The sequence below is a fragment of the Alligator sinensis genome, unplaced genomic scaffold, assembly GCF_000455745.1.
Source record: "Alligator sinensis unplaced genomic scaffold, ASM45574v1 scaffold846_1, whole genome shotgun sequence".
NCBI classification, from domain to species: domain Eukaryota; kingdom Metazoa; phylum Chordata; order Crocodylia; family Alligatoridae; genus Alligator; species Alligator sinensis.
The window spans coordinates 893,302-910,308 of NW_005842230.1; the positions used below are offsets into that span (position 1 = coordinate 893,302).

Consider the following 17,007-nt stretch of genomic DNA (forward strand, 5'->3'; position numbering starts at 1 on the left):
TTTGGCACTCAGGATATATTAAATTAGGTTACTCCCAGCTTTGCGTCGTTTTCCTTACACCTTTCATAGGCTAGCTTAAGGCCATTTAATTTCTTCCTGCAGTGCTTTTCAGTATGGTAGATTACCCTTGCTGCTAGTTTCTGAGAAAAAATACAGTACATAGGTTGACATTTGATTTCTACCAAAGTAATGATGCATTCTAGTCTTGAATCAAAATCAATGCTCAGCCTATACCTTGATGACAGTCTCTGACTAAGTTGAAAGATGCTGATATTATGCCTTCTCAGCCATTACAGTCAAATTGCAAATTTCTGTATCAGAAATACTGAATATTGCTGGAATTGGAAGTAATGACTCCAAAATCAGGGTATTTTTCAGCCCTTTAGAAACTGGCAGGCAATTTCCAGCCAGAGCTGCTGCTTGGAAATAAAGAGTAGTCAGGAAATTGTAGGATAAGCTTACACTAACTGTTGTATTATAAGGCTGCCCTGTAGGTACACTAGGACTCTACTGACTATCAGTGTATCCATCTTGAGATTAATCTTCAGCTGCTGACTGGGGTATATTATCCATCTCAAATTTTGCTAGTGGGGGGAGATGGGGGACACTGATTGTTTCCTTGCCAATTCAGGCCCATCCATCTTGACTTTGAGCTAAATATCTAAAGCATATGGCTAGACCAAATGTCACAACTTGCTGAGTTTCTTCTCAAATTATGTCAGTTGTGATTCTCCAAGATGATAAAAATAGTATTTCTCCATTTAACTGGGAGAGTGCTGATGGAAGACACATTGTTTGAGGATGCTTCTTGACTGGAACTCATTTCCCGCCTGGTTATTCAGGCTGCAAGATTCAGTGGAGGGGGACTGAATCAAGAGCAATAAGAATTAGAAACCTTTTTAGAACTGGTAAAGTTTTCAGCAACTTCTTTCTTTTTTAAATTAGTTTAACTTAATATGATGAAATTGTAAGATTGAAATATTTATGCTGTGTAATAAACCTAGAAAATGTGGTAAACACAAAGGAAAACTTCAGATGAATGCCAACATCTAGACCTTAATGTTTAACTATGGCTGCAAGTCTGTTTAAGAGTAAACATAGCTTTGCCAGTTTTACAAACACCACATGAAAGTCACATTCTTCAACCAAGATAGAAGTTATAAGAATATGCTGCAACGTCCAAAAAGCAAATTCAATGTGTTCTGCCGAATGAATGCCCAAAAGGCTGCACTGAATGAAAATCTTGCAGATCTGCAAACCAGTGGAAGTATATATTTTAGCCAGATTGTTGCTGAAGAGAAAAATGGAGCAGCAATCTTTAAAATTATGGAATGATTATATTTTGCAGCATTCTTTTTAATATTGCTTAGCATTTCAGTCGCTTATCTAATCCCATGTTTTACTTGCTGATTTTTTTATAGTCCCACTAATGGCTGAAGTCTTAGGCAGCCATTAAGCTGTTGATGTAGCAATCTACCTTCTGAAGTACTCATTTTTCCTTCAGATGTTCCTTTAAAACTGTTCATGCGTAAGTCTATGCTGCAATTGAGTACCAAATGCAAGTGGCATATGTCAAAACGAAAGTAGGAGTTGATAACTATTCTTAGAGCTTAACAAATTGGGCATCTGATCTGTAGTGAGCTGTTTTTCCCTCCATTGCTACTTTACATCTGTCTCCATTTAGACAAAGTGGCATTTTCAAAAAAGTTTTGCTATTTGCAGATTCCTGCTTGTGCAGCTGAAGAAATGCTTGAGTTTTATATATGTCCTGGGGACACTATTGTAAAGTTACTATTTCTGTGTTTTACTGAAATTGCAACTCCTTGCACATGTTATGATGATGTACTACATATTCTGAAAGGGAATTAAGATATTCATTGGATACCATTTATACTTTTAACAACATAGCTTTAAAATTGAATTCCTATCCAGTTTATTCATGTATCACTGATGCAACTAACCTCTAATCTGCTATAAAGAAATACATATGAAGAATAAATTTTGAAATTAACTAGTCTTGTCTAACAAATCTGTGGGACTGCAAGTCCTTCAGAACAAAGCAAGAGAGGAAAGCTCTCTTTTTTCTATGGTATTATCAAACAACTTCCTAGACCCAGGTCTGTTCACCCAACAGTAGCATCCAACAGACAAACAGAAAGAAAGATTACTAACAAATACTAATACATACATCTCAACAGATTTTGCATTCCTGCAAGTCAAATTTCTGTCAATCTTACTGTTCTGCTTGTGTCTAACATAAGCAAGAAAATGGAATCCAGCACCTTTCAATCATACCCAGTCTAGAATTGTTTGTACACCAGCAGCACTCAGTAATTATTTGGGCTGGAGGGCCATTAGGGAGCTTTGGTGAAATGCTGCAAGCTGGGTCAGCACATCCTCTCGTCCCCCACCCAACAGCTCACCAAAACTCCTTAAGTGGCCGAGTGATCCCGGCCCTGCCCGCCCATCCCATTACCAGCCCGCCTGTGACCCTATCCTATCTGCCCAGCCAAGCACACCCTGCCGTCTCCATGGAGACCCCACTCACCTGCCCACCCACTCCATCCGGCACCCCCAGTGGTGGGTGCAGGGCAACAGGGACGGGGTACCCAGGCAGCAGGGTTAGGCCCAGTAGTAGCAGAGATGCTATCAGCAGGAGCCAGGAGTCACCGCCAGGGCTTCCAGGAAGCAGAGCTAGGGCTGCTAGGGGCAGCATGACCAGCTGCACACACCATGGCCTGGACCAGCCCCTGCTCCTGGGCCAGGTGGGGCCAAGGGACCTGCTGCAGGCCAGACAAAATCCCTTGTGGGGGCCAGATCTGACTCACAGGTCATATTTTGCCCACCCCTGGTCCAGAGAAAACTGCGCTTCCCTTGCCTCTCCCCACCTCTCACCCATGTAATCACTGAAAGTTTTCTGAGCACTAAAGACTGTATATGGCTCTGATTTTGTCATAACTCCAGCCCTTGTGTAAGACCAGGCAGGCCTTGGTGAGACAACGTCTTGTATAGTAAAACTAAGAATAGGCATTAGGTCAGGGCTTTCCAAATGGTGGACAACAAACTACATGCAGCCCATGACGGTTTAAGTTGCAGGTGGCCACCTGGGCTCCTGCCCAGCTGCTGCTCGTCCTACCCCCAACAGCAATTGCAGTCTCTGGGGTTCCCTTCCCTCCTCTGGCTTTTGCTAACTACACCCTCCCCAGAAGGGCCCAGACAGGCATGTGGTATAGCAGCAACTGACACAGGGCAGCAGTTTGGGGAGGAAAGGGGTGCCTGCACCACCTGTGGCTCCAGCTTGCTCTGGTGTGGCCCATGGGTATGCGGCCTCCATTGGTGGTTGGCTCCAGGCTGCTTAGAAATTGGACAGCCCTGTATTGGGTAATAGATTTATGCAGTATGCCTCCTCCACAGAAAAACTAAAATTAAAGATTCTCCACAACTGCTGTACATATTTAAAAACCACCTAATCTCCCATCTTTTTATTTTAGCAGCAATTAGATGTAGGAAATATTTGTTGACCAAGACCAGGAATATACATGTGAAACCAACCCAGGCCTCCTTGACAAATCTTTGAAAAAACAAGGAAGGTCAATGCTGCCAGTGGGAGAAGAACAAAAGCTATTATAAAGACCCTAACAGTTTGGCAAAATTTCTGAATAGGAAGAATAAGGGTCAACAAAGAGAAAAGTTATCAAGGACAGAAACTTGCAATTAACAGAATATAAATATAGATTTTAAAAATAAAACTGAACTGATCATTTTCTCAGTGTCATTTGGAAAATGTTCTACACCAAATACAAAAATCATAAAGCAAATAAGGGAAAAAACCTGTTAATGTGAAACTGTCATTTCCTTTTCAAGTAACCACAAGCACAAAACTTTCCAGCTTACATCAATCAGCGTTAAACAGAAAAGCACCCTTGCACAAGCTTAGCCTTTAGCAAGGAAGAGATGGAAGTCATAGGCTTATAGAAACAGATGAGAAAAAATCATTGTGTGTGTTAGGGTTTTTGGGAAGTTTTTAAGATAAGAAGTTTTCTGGAGTCCCGTAGAAGAATAATGCATGTAGGTGAAATTCATTAGCATTTCAGATACGACACTTAAATGAAAATGGTTGTAATCTCCCATGTCTTTCCCCCCCGAGCGTCACGGGTGTGGGTTCTTCTCGAACCTCACTGTGGCTCCTTGGGCTGAACAGCCTGGCTATTGGGGTGACTTTGGGTCAGTCCCCCAGAGGCCTCGCCTGCCACATCTTTGATGATGTTTATATTTGGATGGGGAAGACAATGTTTGGCCTGCCTCCCCTAGCACCTTCCCTTGGTCGTTCCCACTGTTCTTCCTTTGTAGGGCGCCACCTGCCCTACACCCCACCTAACACCAACCATGATGTCGTCACCTGTGTCGCCGAGGTTGATATTCTGAACCATCTTGGCACTTGGTCTCTCGGGATCTTTGGCCACGGGATAATGGTGATGCTTCTATGCCAAGTGTCTCCTATGGCCCCACTTCCCTCTGCCTACACGGCATCCGGCTTCAGCACTGTTCCATCCCCCCAGTGTAACTCTTCCCCGGGTTTGGTACCTGACGTCCGTCACCTGCGTCTGGATCCTGGCACTGCTGGGTCCTGTCATACTCCACTCATCACTGCCACCTTCCTCGGTCCACACCAACCCTGTAAGTAGATCCTTGGGATCCTCCTTGGCCCTACACTGCTGTTGTGACCCCTTTCTGGGGCACCTACCAGGTCCCCTCGCTGGGGCCGCTCAAGAACTCTGGCCCTTCCTGGCCAGTTGGGGACTCTATTTCTGGTCCCCCGGGCTTGTCTTCCGACGGGTCTTTTATCCCGGCTCTAGGCGTCTGGCTGACCAATCAGCCCTGGCCACTCTTATAAAGCATGCCCATGTGGATGCGGGAGCCGTTCCCAGCTCCTCTCGGCTCAGCCGCTTTTTTTTCTTTTGATCATTTCCCGCAACATTTCTGGCTGCCACGATTTCACTTTTGCCAAAACTGGCTTCCAGCACGGCGTCCCGCTGCCTCCCCATCTCTTCTGGTAAGTCTTTTCCACAATGGTTCATTCAACATTCATTTAAAAGCATTAACTAACTGTAAATAATAGCTCTTGGAATAACTCACCTCATCATTAGAACTAAGAATTTTCATATACTTCTTCTGAGCAGTTTTAATATTTAAAAGGTCTGAAGTATTGGAAATAAGTCAACAGCTTTGTTGGGAAAGGAACTCTGGAAATTAGCCTAATATTTCATGTCATTATAATAAGTCCAACCGCTTCTGAAAAGAAAGTTCACTTAATTTAGGAAGACATAATAAAAACATTAAATACCAACCTTAAAAAAAAAATAAAAATCAAGAATTCTCACCTCAGCTAATTCCATAACCACTACCCTGAAACAAAGAGTTTACTGGACTATCATAGTCAGAACAGAGACATTGTAGAAGAAAAAATATAAGCAAACTAGGAAAGCTGCTTAATATTTAGTATACATTCATGTACTTGGAAACATACCGAGATCATTTTTTTTTTTATTTCAAACAGAACATGAGCACAGGAGGTATGATCTATTTATACTACATTCAGTGTAGGGCTGCAGCAGTCATAGTAAAGTAAAGGCAAACACAACAGACTCAATCTGACAACACACAGCCATGACAGTCATCCTAAATGCAGCATTTGGACCCAAATGCATTTACAAAATAAAATTACTAATTTAAAATAGTCCCATTCTTCCCCAGGTACAAGATTTAATTTCCCCACAAAGGCTATGAATGAGTGGCATAAAGAAACAGGTTTCCAAAATCATTTACAGTTGCCCAGAAAGGATTACTTGCACATTTTGGCCTCTGTTTATTGTTTTTGCATTGTCTTGCACATTTCTTGTAAAAAGCTGCATTTTTTATTAATTTGGGCTTTCTAAATAGTCCTGAATAATGGACTACAATGGATACAAAAGTAAAATGTCCTTCATGTATTCATCTATAAATATTTTCTTTCTACATTAAAAGAGACCGATCTAAAATGCTTTCTGACCATTTGAAATAGCAGCCTGGAAGAGACAGAGCTGGACTTTCCTTACTATGAATTTTCAAATGTGGTGCCCAGCAACTTTGCTGTTTCAAACAGCAGGCATGTCAACTACATGCCAAAATACATTTTGTTAGATATAACTTTAAATGTAATTAAAAACTGACTTTAAAAAAATCAAATAAAACTACTTTGAAAGCGATTGAAAACTACTGAAAATTTGTCAGCCTTGTCAGATTCAATCAACCTAGCATTTGTTAACCTGTTCATTAAAAAAAAATAAATTCCAAGTGGCAAAATATGGGTTTTTTCCTTCATTAAGCTTCAGATTTTAAAAAAGGGAAAATGTATTGAAAACGCTGGATGTCTTAAATCCAGGTTGTACTCCATGCTTCCTCAATAGCCAAAACATTGCAGTATTTATTTCCCTAAAAGAAAGCTATTGGGGATGAGCACTAGCTACTACATCATGTTTTTGTTATTTTAAAACAATAATCAGGACAAGACAATATCAATGTAACCCTAAGGGAATTTGTCCGTAGAAAAGGAAACTAGGTCAATGCAAGATAGGCTGGCAGAAACTTAAATAAAAAGCACATAACTGAAATAGCATAAATGCAGTAGAACTCCAGAAAAAAATGCCCAAAACAAAACAAGAAACCTGGAGAATCCCCTCCACTACCTCCTGTACCCAATCAGATCTGCTTGATTAATTAAAAAAGAAAAAAAAAAGGTGATTTGTGACTATATTCATCAATAAATGTTGAGAGTTAGTTGCTGGGAGGGGAGGGGGGTGGAGATTAGATCAGATCATTATTAAGATGGTCACACAGCAGTTTTTAAAGTAGTTATTAATCTCAAAGTGACAAATGATTGTCAAAAAGCTTGAGCAGGAAGTGCGACAAACTATCATTTGTTAACATGTTTTAGCCTTTTGTTGTTACACTCAACTACCATGAGTCTTGAACATATACAACCCATTATATATGTGTTGTATCCATTATGAATGGTGAACAGTTTACAACTAAGGTACAGTCTGAAACTTACTTCGTATAAAAACCAAGGAGACTCAAGCCATAGTCCAAAGAGCATTTCCTAGTCTCCTGCAGGGCAATATCCTTGCCTCCTCTACATTATCCCTTTAAGAGTCAGCTACAATGGCAAACCCCTTGCTTTTCCACTTAACTAAACACTAGTTTTTACTAGGATTTTCTATGCAGTAAGAAAAGCAGCAGCTTTCTCCATTATGATGTGGCCCACATACTACAGGCCTGTATTAATCTTACTAATATTTTCCAGAATTCACAGAATATATGAATTCTGTGAATTCATATATTCACAGAAGTCAGGACTAGTTCACAAGCAACAAGAACTAAATTTTCAGTTAAGAATTCAATTGACTGTTCAATTGACCCAGAGGCCTTTGTTAAACAATGCTTATCATATAAAGCTGAGTTTAGGATATGCTACTGGGCAAATGCTTCACTAATACACATGTGCATAACAGATTCAAGAATATAATCATAGTATACAGTTTGAGTTTAATTTTTAGTCTTTAAGATATCACCAAAGCGAGCACCAGCAATGCAAAGGCTCCATGGATGTTATTTAGCCACAATGGTAATGACAACTTCATCTTTCCTCCTGAAAGGAAAAATCTGAGGCCACAGAAAATGACAGGGTATGCTGTATTTACTTAAATGCAAATTAAGACAACTCCAAATGACTCCAAATTAAGACAACTCACCAATAATTAGATTCTGTACATGGAAAATGTAAAAATGTTATAATTTTCTATGAATAGAATTATATTACTGGTCATTTTAAATTAATCCCTCCTACTTCCCGGGCAGCACGGAAAGCAGTAGCAAGAAAGCAAATGAAAAAAAAAGCGAGGGGGGGGGGGGGGGGTGTCAAGTAGTGTGACCCCTGCCCTACCCCTTTGCTCCACTTTGCCCCCCCCACCATGTGCTGTCCTTGTAGCCTGCAATCTGCCCCCCCCGCCGTCTCACCCCACTCTGTTGCCTCCCCACCACTGCCTTTGCCTAGTTCCTCCCCCCAATGTCTCCCCCTACCACTTACCCTCCCTCCAACTGTGGCAGGCACTGGCCCCACTCCAGCCTGGACCACGTTTGCTCCAGCCCCAGTAGCAGCAGTGGTAATGGCAGTCCAAGCCAGATTCCATCAACGAGGGTAAGGGGGGCAGGGGGAGAGGACAGGAGAGGAGAGGAGAGGAGACAGCAGGGGGAGCAGACAGAAGCTGCAGCTCTTACCCCATCCTGGTTGAGAATAGTCATCACCTTATATTCAAGTACAAGACAAGCAGCTTCCCTGCCCCCCCGCCCCTTGGAGTCGAGTGAATACAATACAGTATAACCTCATAAATCCGTTACCAAAAATCTGGAATTATCAAAAATCCAGCACTTCCCTCACCACTCCGGGACCAGCCCGTTCCCTGCCACCCTCCCAGATGTAAAGGGGGAAGCTTGCATGTAGCGGCTACTGCCGCCATTCACCACACTGCGCCATTGCTCCAGGACTGGCCACCACTACCCACCTTTCCCCCCTGCTCTGCAACCAGCCACTGCAGTTTCAAAAATCCAGCATTTTCAAATTTCCGGCAAGTGCTCAGTCCCGAGCATGCCGCATTTGTGAGGTTATACTGTACTATATTTAATTCCCACAGAATCAGAGTATCAGTTAGAAAATTGGTTTTGAATCCTTTTATCAAAGCTTGTTCAAGGAAGATCAACCTCTGCACTCCCAAATCACCAACACTGCCAGTTCCTCCAATTATACATGCTCACTACTCCTATTCTAAGTTAGGGAACAATTGTGTTATCACCCCAAAAAAATCCAAGGAGCATCCCCACCCCTGTCATTTGTAACTAGCTGCACATGCAGGCTCTTTTGCAGGCCCTGAGGCAGAAGAGAAAGCATTTCTCATTGGCTGGGCTTCCCATACATTCTTGGCTTCAGGGATTTTTCTCCATTTTAGTAGAAAATGACTGAAAGAGGACTAGGAGTAATGGCCTCAAGCTTCAACAGGGGAAATTTAGGTTGGAGAGTAGAAGGAACTTTCTATCAAGGTGATCAAACACTGGAACAAGCTGCCTAGATAAACTGTGTAAATTTTTATCCCTGGAAGCTCTGAAGAGCAGGTTAGACAGCCACTTGGCTGGGATCTTGCCTTGAGCAGGGGGCTGAACTTGATGACCTCGAGAGGTGTCTTCCAGTCCCACTTTCCTGTGATTCTATGGTGCAATTACAGAGGGATCATCAGGCTTTAACTTCATGTGCTCAACAACACAAGCTCTGAACACCGATTTCTCCTTTACACAATCAGGAATTAGTTGTTACAATCAGAACTAGTCATTTTGACGCTACAGAGAAATTTTCAACTTTCAAGGGCGGTTGAATTTTCCCTTTCCAATATTACTTAATTTTTGTAAAGGATCTTGTGTCTAGAAGCTGTATTCCTATTACCACTTTGCAGAGCCCAAGCCACAAACAAAATTAATTAGAGAGAGAATAGGATAAAGAGAATCAAAATATGTTCTGTTCAACAGAAACTCGTGTCAAATTTGCAGATTCTTAATAACTAGTGACAGTCTATTATTAACACAACAGCTTTTCTAAAGTCAAGGAAATGAGCAAAGAGAACAAGAGGTAAGAGAATGATAATACACAGTGTTTATGGATTATAGGTGTTGATAAAACTAACATAAAATGAAACCAATACAAAATGTAAGTCATGGTAATGTCTATTCTAAGAGTTGGGAGGTTGAAATTATAATAAAGTTACCCTCGGCGATTATGGATGTTCCGAGTTACAGACCTATGAACAGAGCAGCTATTAACACTGTTTTTAATGTAATGACTTCCCTCTTAAGCACTTGAAGCTATGACATGAAACACATTCTAGGCCACAGATACAAGTATATTTATGTGATAAACTAAATTTATCTTGTACCTAGAACTAAATCACCTATAAATCACATGCTATTTCATCACTGTTGCAGATGCTTATAAACAGATGTTTATTTGACCAGAGCTGAGGGGGTTTTTTTGATGTGAAGCAAGGACTTCCCCCATGCCCACGCTCATGTGCCGCACTTGTGCTAATTTTTGCCCTACTAATATTTTGTGATCAGACCTTACATTAACAATATTTAAAGAGCTCTTTCAGATACATTTTTAATCAAATAATAGCAAAGCCAATGCTATTATTTGCAGCTGAATTCATAATATTACACCTATACTCTATAAGCCAAAGGATAAGAAAACGTTAAGAACAAATACTGCATCTTAACCAATAGGGCTGAGACTAAAACATTGCTAAAATAAGTTTATATAGCATTTTCATATAGAACTCAAACAAATTATTCATTTCTCATATATGATGCAACTATTCAATACTCTGTTAGAGTTTACAATACACATCATGTACTACATCTTTGTATTTCTAAAAAAATCCAGAATGTCTCTGTCAGTTCCTAGGTTATCAGGCACAACATTCAGTAATGCTTCATTTAGGAACCATCCCATCTATAAATGTAGGTATTATTAGATCAAAGGCACCAATGGGAAAAGGTAAAGAAGATTAGAAAAGCAAATATGCAGACTTTATTAAAGAATATTTTTATCCTGTTTTTGTAACCACCTTTAGCATCTTAAGCTATGCACATACAAATATACACATTTTTCACTGTCCTACCTGTAAAACTCAAGACTTTAAAAGCTGCAGATACACCAGCCTATCAGTACATCCAGCACTCCATGGCTATAATAAAGCACAGCTGCAGCTTTTAGAAACATTTCACAGGAGTCCAGGACCCTTTTTATTTTAATTTTTTATTACAAATTGCCCATGTCTCCAAAGATAAGCACTGAATGCTCTGGACATCCTACAGTCCCCAAATGAGAGAGTTAAGTGATGGAGAGCAAGATGAAGGAATATACATCAATACCTAAAACAGGTAGAGCAGGAGGCAGCCTAAAATGAAGAAAGTTAGCAGCCTTTTGGTTCCAAAATAATAATCAAACATATATTAAACCGTAATGTGTGTTCCATTTTGAACAATTTCCCAAGGAATACATTTAATAAAAACACATAATGTAAAAGCTCTCCTTTTGGAATAAAAATCTACTTTTGAAAAACCAATACAGGATGTACTATGTTGCAATCATTGTAACTATATTTAGTGAGAAAAAAGTCATTCAAGTCTTGAGCCTTGCTTTCCTTTCAACATTCCCATAGACATGTCATTAATATGGCTTATTAATGTATCACTGTGCATACAACCCCTTTAGGGGTATATCTAAATTCATTCTAGTTTCTGAGATATTCCCTATACTTAAAAATGGAGAATACTGTTAGACCACAATATTTTTTTTAATTAATGTCCACATGGACCATAACCTGCAATGTTAAAGTATCACAATCAGAAATAAGGTTATCAGATGGATCCCAAGGTGCTCTCATCTTGGTATACAAACTAACAAAAAATGAGACCACAGCTGTTGATGTATAATATATTGAAGAAAGTTTTCCAACACAGTATGTCTGAAATACACAGTACTTCCAAACAAACTATGAACACTTTGAAAGATTCACCATCTGAGCAAGAAAACCACATCTTAATTTTCTGTTCAGATTTTATTTGAAATCTAGTTCAAATTGTCAAAGCTACAAAAAGGGGGAACATTTGAATTATTTCTATGTCACAACATTCTAAAACAAAATATCACTACTGCCAGCAGATCAGTTACACACATTTCTGATGAAATTTCTAAACACAAAAATGTTTCATTTGGGGAAATAGCCACAATGAAGATATTTTGTACAATATAAAACAATGACAGGTCTCCAGATGCAGTTACTTATGAGTATACACGTGCATTCACAAAAAAAAAAAAAAAAAAAAAAAAATCAGGAATGCTTTTTTGTTTGATTTTTTTGTTTGTTTTTTAAACAGACTGTTCAGGCACAAAAACAAAACCGCATTTCTGTTAAGTGACAGCATCATTAAAAAATATTAACAGTGTCAGTGTTTGCTTTTCTTCGACTTCTTGTGAGATCTGTGTGGAGAACGAGACTGCGACCTGGATTTTTTCCCTGACTTTTTAGGGGACCTGGATCGTGACCTTCTTGATCTTTTGGGTGTCCTTGAGCCAGATGGGGACCTGGAAAACAAAGTTTTTTAATCAAGCTGAGAGCCAACTTGATTTTTTTGTGAAGTTATTTAACCCCCCCCATCATCTTATTTTCTCAAGACTGTAAGTAATACAGAAATATTTTAAACAGGGACAACAGACATTGACTACTGTATCTTGGTAATAGGCACTAGATATGTATTTATGAAATTTTAAATGTGCACTGGATCACAATTTTAGTATTCCAATAGCACAAGAACATCATCCTCAACTAGTATCATACCTAAATCAGGCAGATAAATCTACAGACTTCCCTATATGTGTCTGCAAATGCACCTCCAACCTTACCATTCAAAGCCAACCTAATTCAATATTGTACCAAACAAAAGAGTGATGCTGTAAAATGTATCATGCTTGAAAAGGCTCTATTATCCTGACCAAACATATTCAACTTGTGCCTTGACCTAGGAGACTTGAAAAGAATGAACAATAAAAATTCAGCACGAGCCATCTCTCACAATGCACATGACAGATCTCATCTAATCTGATCTCACGTTTCATCAGGCTACATCACCACTGTCTGAGCACTGCAGAAAAATATCAGCAGCCCAAAATACCATTCTGCTTTTAACACAGGAAGCTGATAGCTGATTTTGCTTGAAAAAAACAGCACATATAGAATGTATCACAAGTTTTTTTCTACCAGCTCACTTATGGAAATTCCCCAACCTGTGCGCTACAGACTGCATGATATAATAAGCTAAACATTCGGACCCAATACTAAGAGCAAACAAAGCAAAACAAATGAGACAACCCTGATCAAAAATGCAGATCAAAATTTTTTATACCAGAAAAGACTAACTGCATGCATGACACAGGCTAGAGACTAGAATTTGCATCAGTCCAGCATGACATCATTAAGCTATCTACTTACATTAAGCCATCTACTTGTGTTATTAAAAACATCGAGCATACTTAGGTACTGTAAGTAATTTTGAAAAAATAAATTCTTCATCAGAGGGAGAAGCATCAGGTAGGCAAGGCATGTGGGTGCCTGCAACATTTTCACTATGTATTAAGCTACCATAAACCAGCAAAGGTTTTCTGCATCTAAGCTCACATCCATGAAAATCTTAACCTAAAATGACTTTAATGGCATTTTTAGTCACAAGTGCTAGTAAACACATGTATGAGATCAGCAAGAATGAGAAAAATCTTGCTGACAGGTAGGCAATACAAGATCCAAGAAATAAAGGTAAAATAAAGCAAAATACAGCCATCCATTCTGAATATAATACAATGTTAGTAAAACCAGCTACATAACCTAGTATTATAGGTAATTCTTGTGTAGGCAAACACTAGGCAAGTGAAGGAAACCTGTAGTCAGACAGCCTGCTGGTACTGTTGCCACCCTTTCACCCAACGTGCTTTACCATGCACTAATAACAAAATACACACACACACACACACACACACACACACACACACACACAGCAGATTTACAGAAGAGCTGCCAACTTACCTTTTGGCTTTTTTACTGACGTCTCTAGGAGAGTCTTTGTGTGATGACCTGGAACGTGAGCTCTCTTTGTGGGACCTTTCAGATCGCTCTGAGCGCTCTGATTTTGGTGATGGAGATTTTGCTCGTCTACTGCCACTGCTGCGAGATGGACTGGGTGATGCGCTGTGTCGTCTTTTCCTTTGCCAAGGAATCAAGAGAGATTACATAATTTGTCTGGACAGAAAGTATTCTATTTTTTTAAAAAGGCCCCCCCCTTCCTCAATGTAGTATACAATTTCATTCATTCCTTTAAAGTGCATTAATGAATTACTTTCAAGCTGTGAAAAAAATTAGGTAAGTGATTAGACTTCCTTTGGTTCAACACACCAAGACCTATGAATGAGCCTAGTTCATGGCTGATCGCTACAAATTCTTGAAAGATCAAGCCCAGTTACAACGGCTAGGTACAGACATTACAAACAAACCAGCTTAAGTAATCAGAAACTGGTTTAAACATGTAACAGAACATAAGTTCAGTGCACATAAACCAGTTTGAAAATGGCTAAAACCAGTTTGAGATAAACCTAGCTGAATGCAGTATCAGACTCAACTGATTTGGGTCAAACCAGTTTATACAATGTCTGTCCCAGACACCTTGCTGGTTTAAATTAAACCAGACTCCCTGAGCATCCCAGCATGCTCTCTGGGCTGGGCAGGTGTCTCTGCTCCACAGCAGAGCTGGCCCCTCCCCTCTGCTCCCTGGCTAGAGCTCGGCAGAGACTGCAGGCATCTGCCTGGCTTCCCCCTGCTAAGCACAGATTTCCTCTGTCTTCTCTGCCTTACACGGGTACCTCTCAGCATTAGCTAGCAGACTATATGCTGGCTGCAGTCTGGGACAAAGACAGGAATCAACAGGTAGCTGGTAATGCCCCTCTGTTGTTTTCTTAATGGGGTGACAAACACTAAGTTAGGGGTGATAAACACTGTGTTATCAATTCCCTGCTGGCCTGGGGGCGACCCCTCCCTAATCAGAGCATCCTGCCAGGGCCTGGCCAAGCCCCCCTTCAGCTCAGCACTGTCAAAGGGAAGGGAGGGCTGCTTTAGCACCCCCACCCCCCCAGCTTCTAGTCTGAGCCACTCCAGGCATGTGCCTGCATTTCTGGGATGTCTGCACAGTTACAAACTGATTCAGCCTAGCCACGTTAGACAAACCTACAAAGTTTGAATCAATTCAGGCTCAGGCTTTTTTAATATCTGCTCCTAGCCAAGCAGTGTACTATACTTCATTAAGCTGTATTAAGACAAGTTAAATGTGTGTTTGAGGGGGGCCAGCATACAGAGTGTACAAAAGACTGCATAATTTCAATTGATTTAGAGGGAGATTTTCATTGTGAGGCAAGAACATTAAGACCAATACAATTTACTTTAAAATAATGACCTAAGTCCAGTTTTCCAACCGATAACTTTCAGTTCATTTACTCCTAATATAGATAAGTATACATCACTTTCAAAGAGGCCATGTTTTAATTTGAGGATGGGGGGGAGGGGAGAAGAACCTTTATAAGTCTTCAATTGTCTACAAAACTACTAAGCAAGTTTTCATTTGCATTGGAACAAAATAAAAATTGCACCTTTCTTTTCTTGTTGGTGTACATTCTTCTTTCTCCTTCTTATCTTTGGATCTGGATTCAGATTTTTCCTTGTCTTTCTTGTCTCTTTCCCGTTCTCTTTCTAATTCCTTTTCTTTTTCCTGTGTTATTAAAAAGCATTGAGCATTTTAGATTAGGTTCTATGGTGAAAGGGTAAGGGTATCCAGGATACCTGACCAATGATACAAGTTTTGAATAGAGGAAGGAAAAGGAGCAATGCTATAAAATATGTGGAGTAAGAGAAATCTGTTTTCCAAACAGGAGAAAAGCTGAACATAATGGCTGCTTGCAGACATTTAAAAAAAAAAAAAAGTGGCACTTTAAACTCAGTGTGTTCCTATGCTGAGCCCAGCGCATGCCCAAAACAGGCAGCACCTTAGTTGGACCTGGTCCGCCTGACATCTGTATACATCAGGCGCTTTAGTGGGGCTTTTTGGCACTTTTATCCAATAGCTGATTGAATTAGCTTCAGCTAAAAGCACCAAAAAACCCTAGTGAAGTGTCCAATGTATACAGATGCTGCAGAACCAGGTCAAAGTAACAGCTGCTTCTTCCGGTAAAGCACGTTTTTATTTTTTTTATTTTTTTTTTCCCCGAACATTAGCACCAGGGCACCCACAACAGGGATGTACATGTACATAATTTTACAGATTTAAGAGAATTGCTACTGCTGCAATAAATTTGAAAGAAAGAAATAACTTCTTAAGAACTACAATCTTCTAAATTTCCATTTTCAGGAGTAATGTGAACCTCTCCCTGCTTAAAAATACACATTCTACTAGTCCCTGCATGTCTTGAGATTGGGACCACCTTATATCTATAATGTTACAGAAAAAAATTCCAAGAACTGTACTGGCACATGCTTCTCCCAGGTATTAGCAAACATGTGTTTTACCATATGTGTAAATGAAGGAAAATTTAAAAGAAAACAAAATTAAAAGTTAAGAACAGTGAGCTTTTTGAGTTCTTTTGTCTGCTCATCTAACATCCTCTAAAAAAACTGACTAAGAACAAGCCTATATTGTTAGAAAACTTGGGCATAGATGCTAAAATGAGATGCTAGGATCAATATCCTCCTGAAATTACATCAACATTTCTGTTTGTAGCAAGAAGCCAACTATACACCATAACATGGAAGGAGATGAACCACTCTAATTTCTGCAGTACCACCAAAAGAGCCAACATGGGATGCCATTATTAAACACTGATAAAAAATAACTCTCTCCTTTGATTTTGTTCTGCAACCACTGAACTAAAAAAGATTGATGACAAGATAAATATTTCAACATTTCAAAGATAACATCTTCTATGACAGAAAATCCCAGAACATCTGAATCCTATTTCTCACATCTTTTAAATATGGAATAGTTGAACCTAAAGCCTATTGGTTACTCTTTCCGTTAGTCCTTTACACCTGTTGTGTCGAGTTATACACTAAGATTTCACTGAAATCAATGGACTGTTAATATGTACTTGGGCACAGTTGTCAGTACAGCAAACTAGTTTTATCTGGATGGACTTAGATAAGCCAGCAACAGTCCAGTTGTTAAATAGCTAAACATTCTTTTTTTTTTTTCAAAAACTGAATGTCATACTATGAGGCAACTTATCCTTGAGATGCTCATTCATGGTAACTTAAATAGGAAGGAAAGAGGGAC

The 17,007-nt window shown here is 39.8% G+C and overlaps 2 protein-coding genes across 11 annotated transcripts in view; both read right to left on the bottom strand.

Annotated features, from left to right (window-relative positions):
- Positions 1 to 4,430, bottom strand: part of CHST2 (carbohydrate sulfotransferase 2) — a 34,037-nt gene extending 29,607 nt beyond the window's left edge. Inside the window, exon 1 of the mRNA XM_014521603.1 lies at positions 4,386 to 4,430. Coding sequence (XP_014377089.1) covers positions 4,386 to 4,430 — 45 coding nt within the window. The remainder of the gene's footprint in view (positions 1 to 4,385) is intronic.
- Positions 4,431 to 10,668: 6,238 nt separating this feature from the next.
- The window catches only part of U2SURP (U2 snRNP associated SURP domain containing), a 79,788-nt gene continuing 73,449 nt past the window's right edge, over positions 10,669 to 17,007 (bottom strand). For 8 of the 10 annotated variants that reach the window (XM_006027262.3, XM_006027261.3, XM_025208456.1 and 5 more), the window contains 3 exons: positions 15,332 to 15,450; positions 13,722 to 13,898; positions 10,669 to 12,229 (listed from right to left, as the gene is read on the bottom strand). In XM_006027262.3, the coding sequence (XP_006027324.2) occupies positions 12,091 to 12,229; positions 13,722 to 13,898; positions 15,332 to 15,450 (435 nt within the window). In that variant the 3' untranslated portion in view covers positions 10,669 to 12,090. The remainder of the gene's footprint in view (positions 12,230 to 13,721; positions 13,899 to 15,331; positions 15,451 to 17,007) is intronic. The other 2 variants (XM_025208452.1, XM_025208454.1) reach the window with 2 other exon arrangements.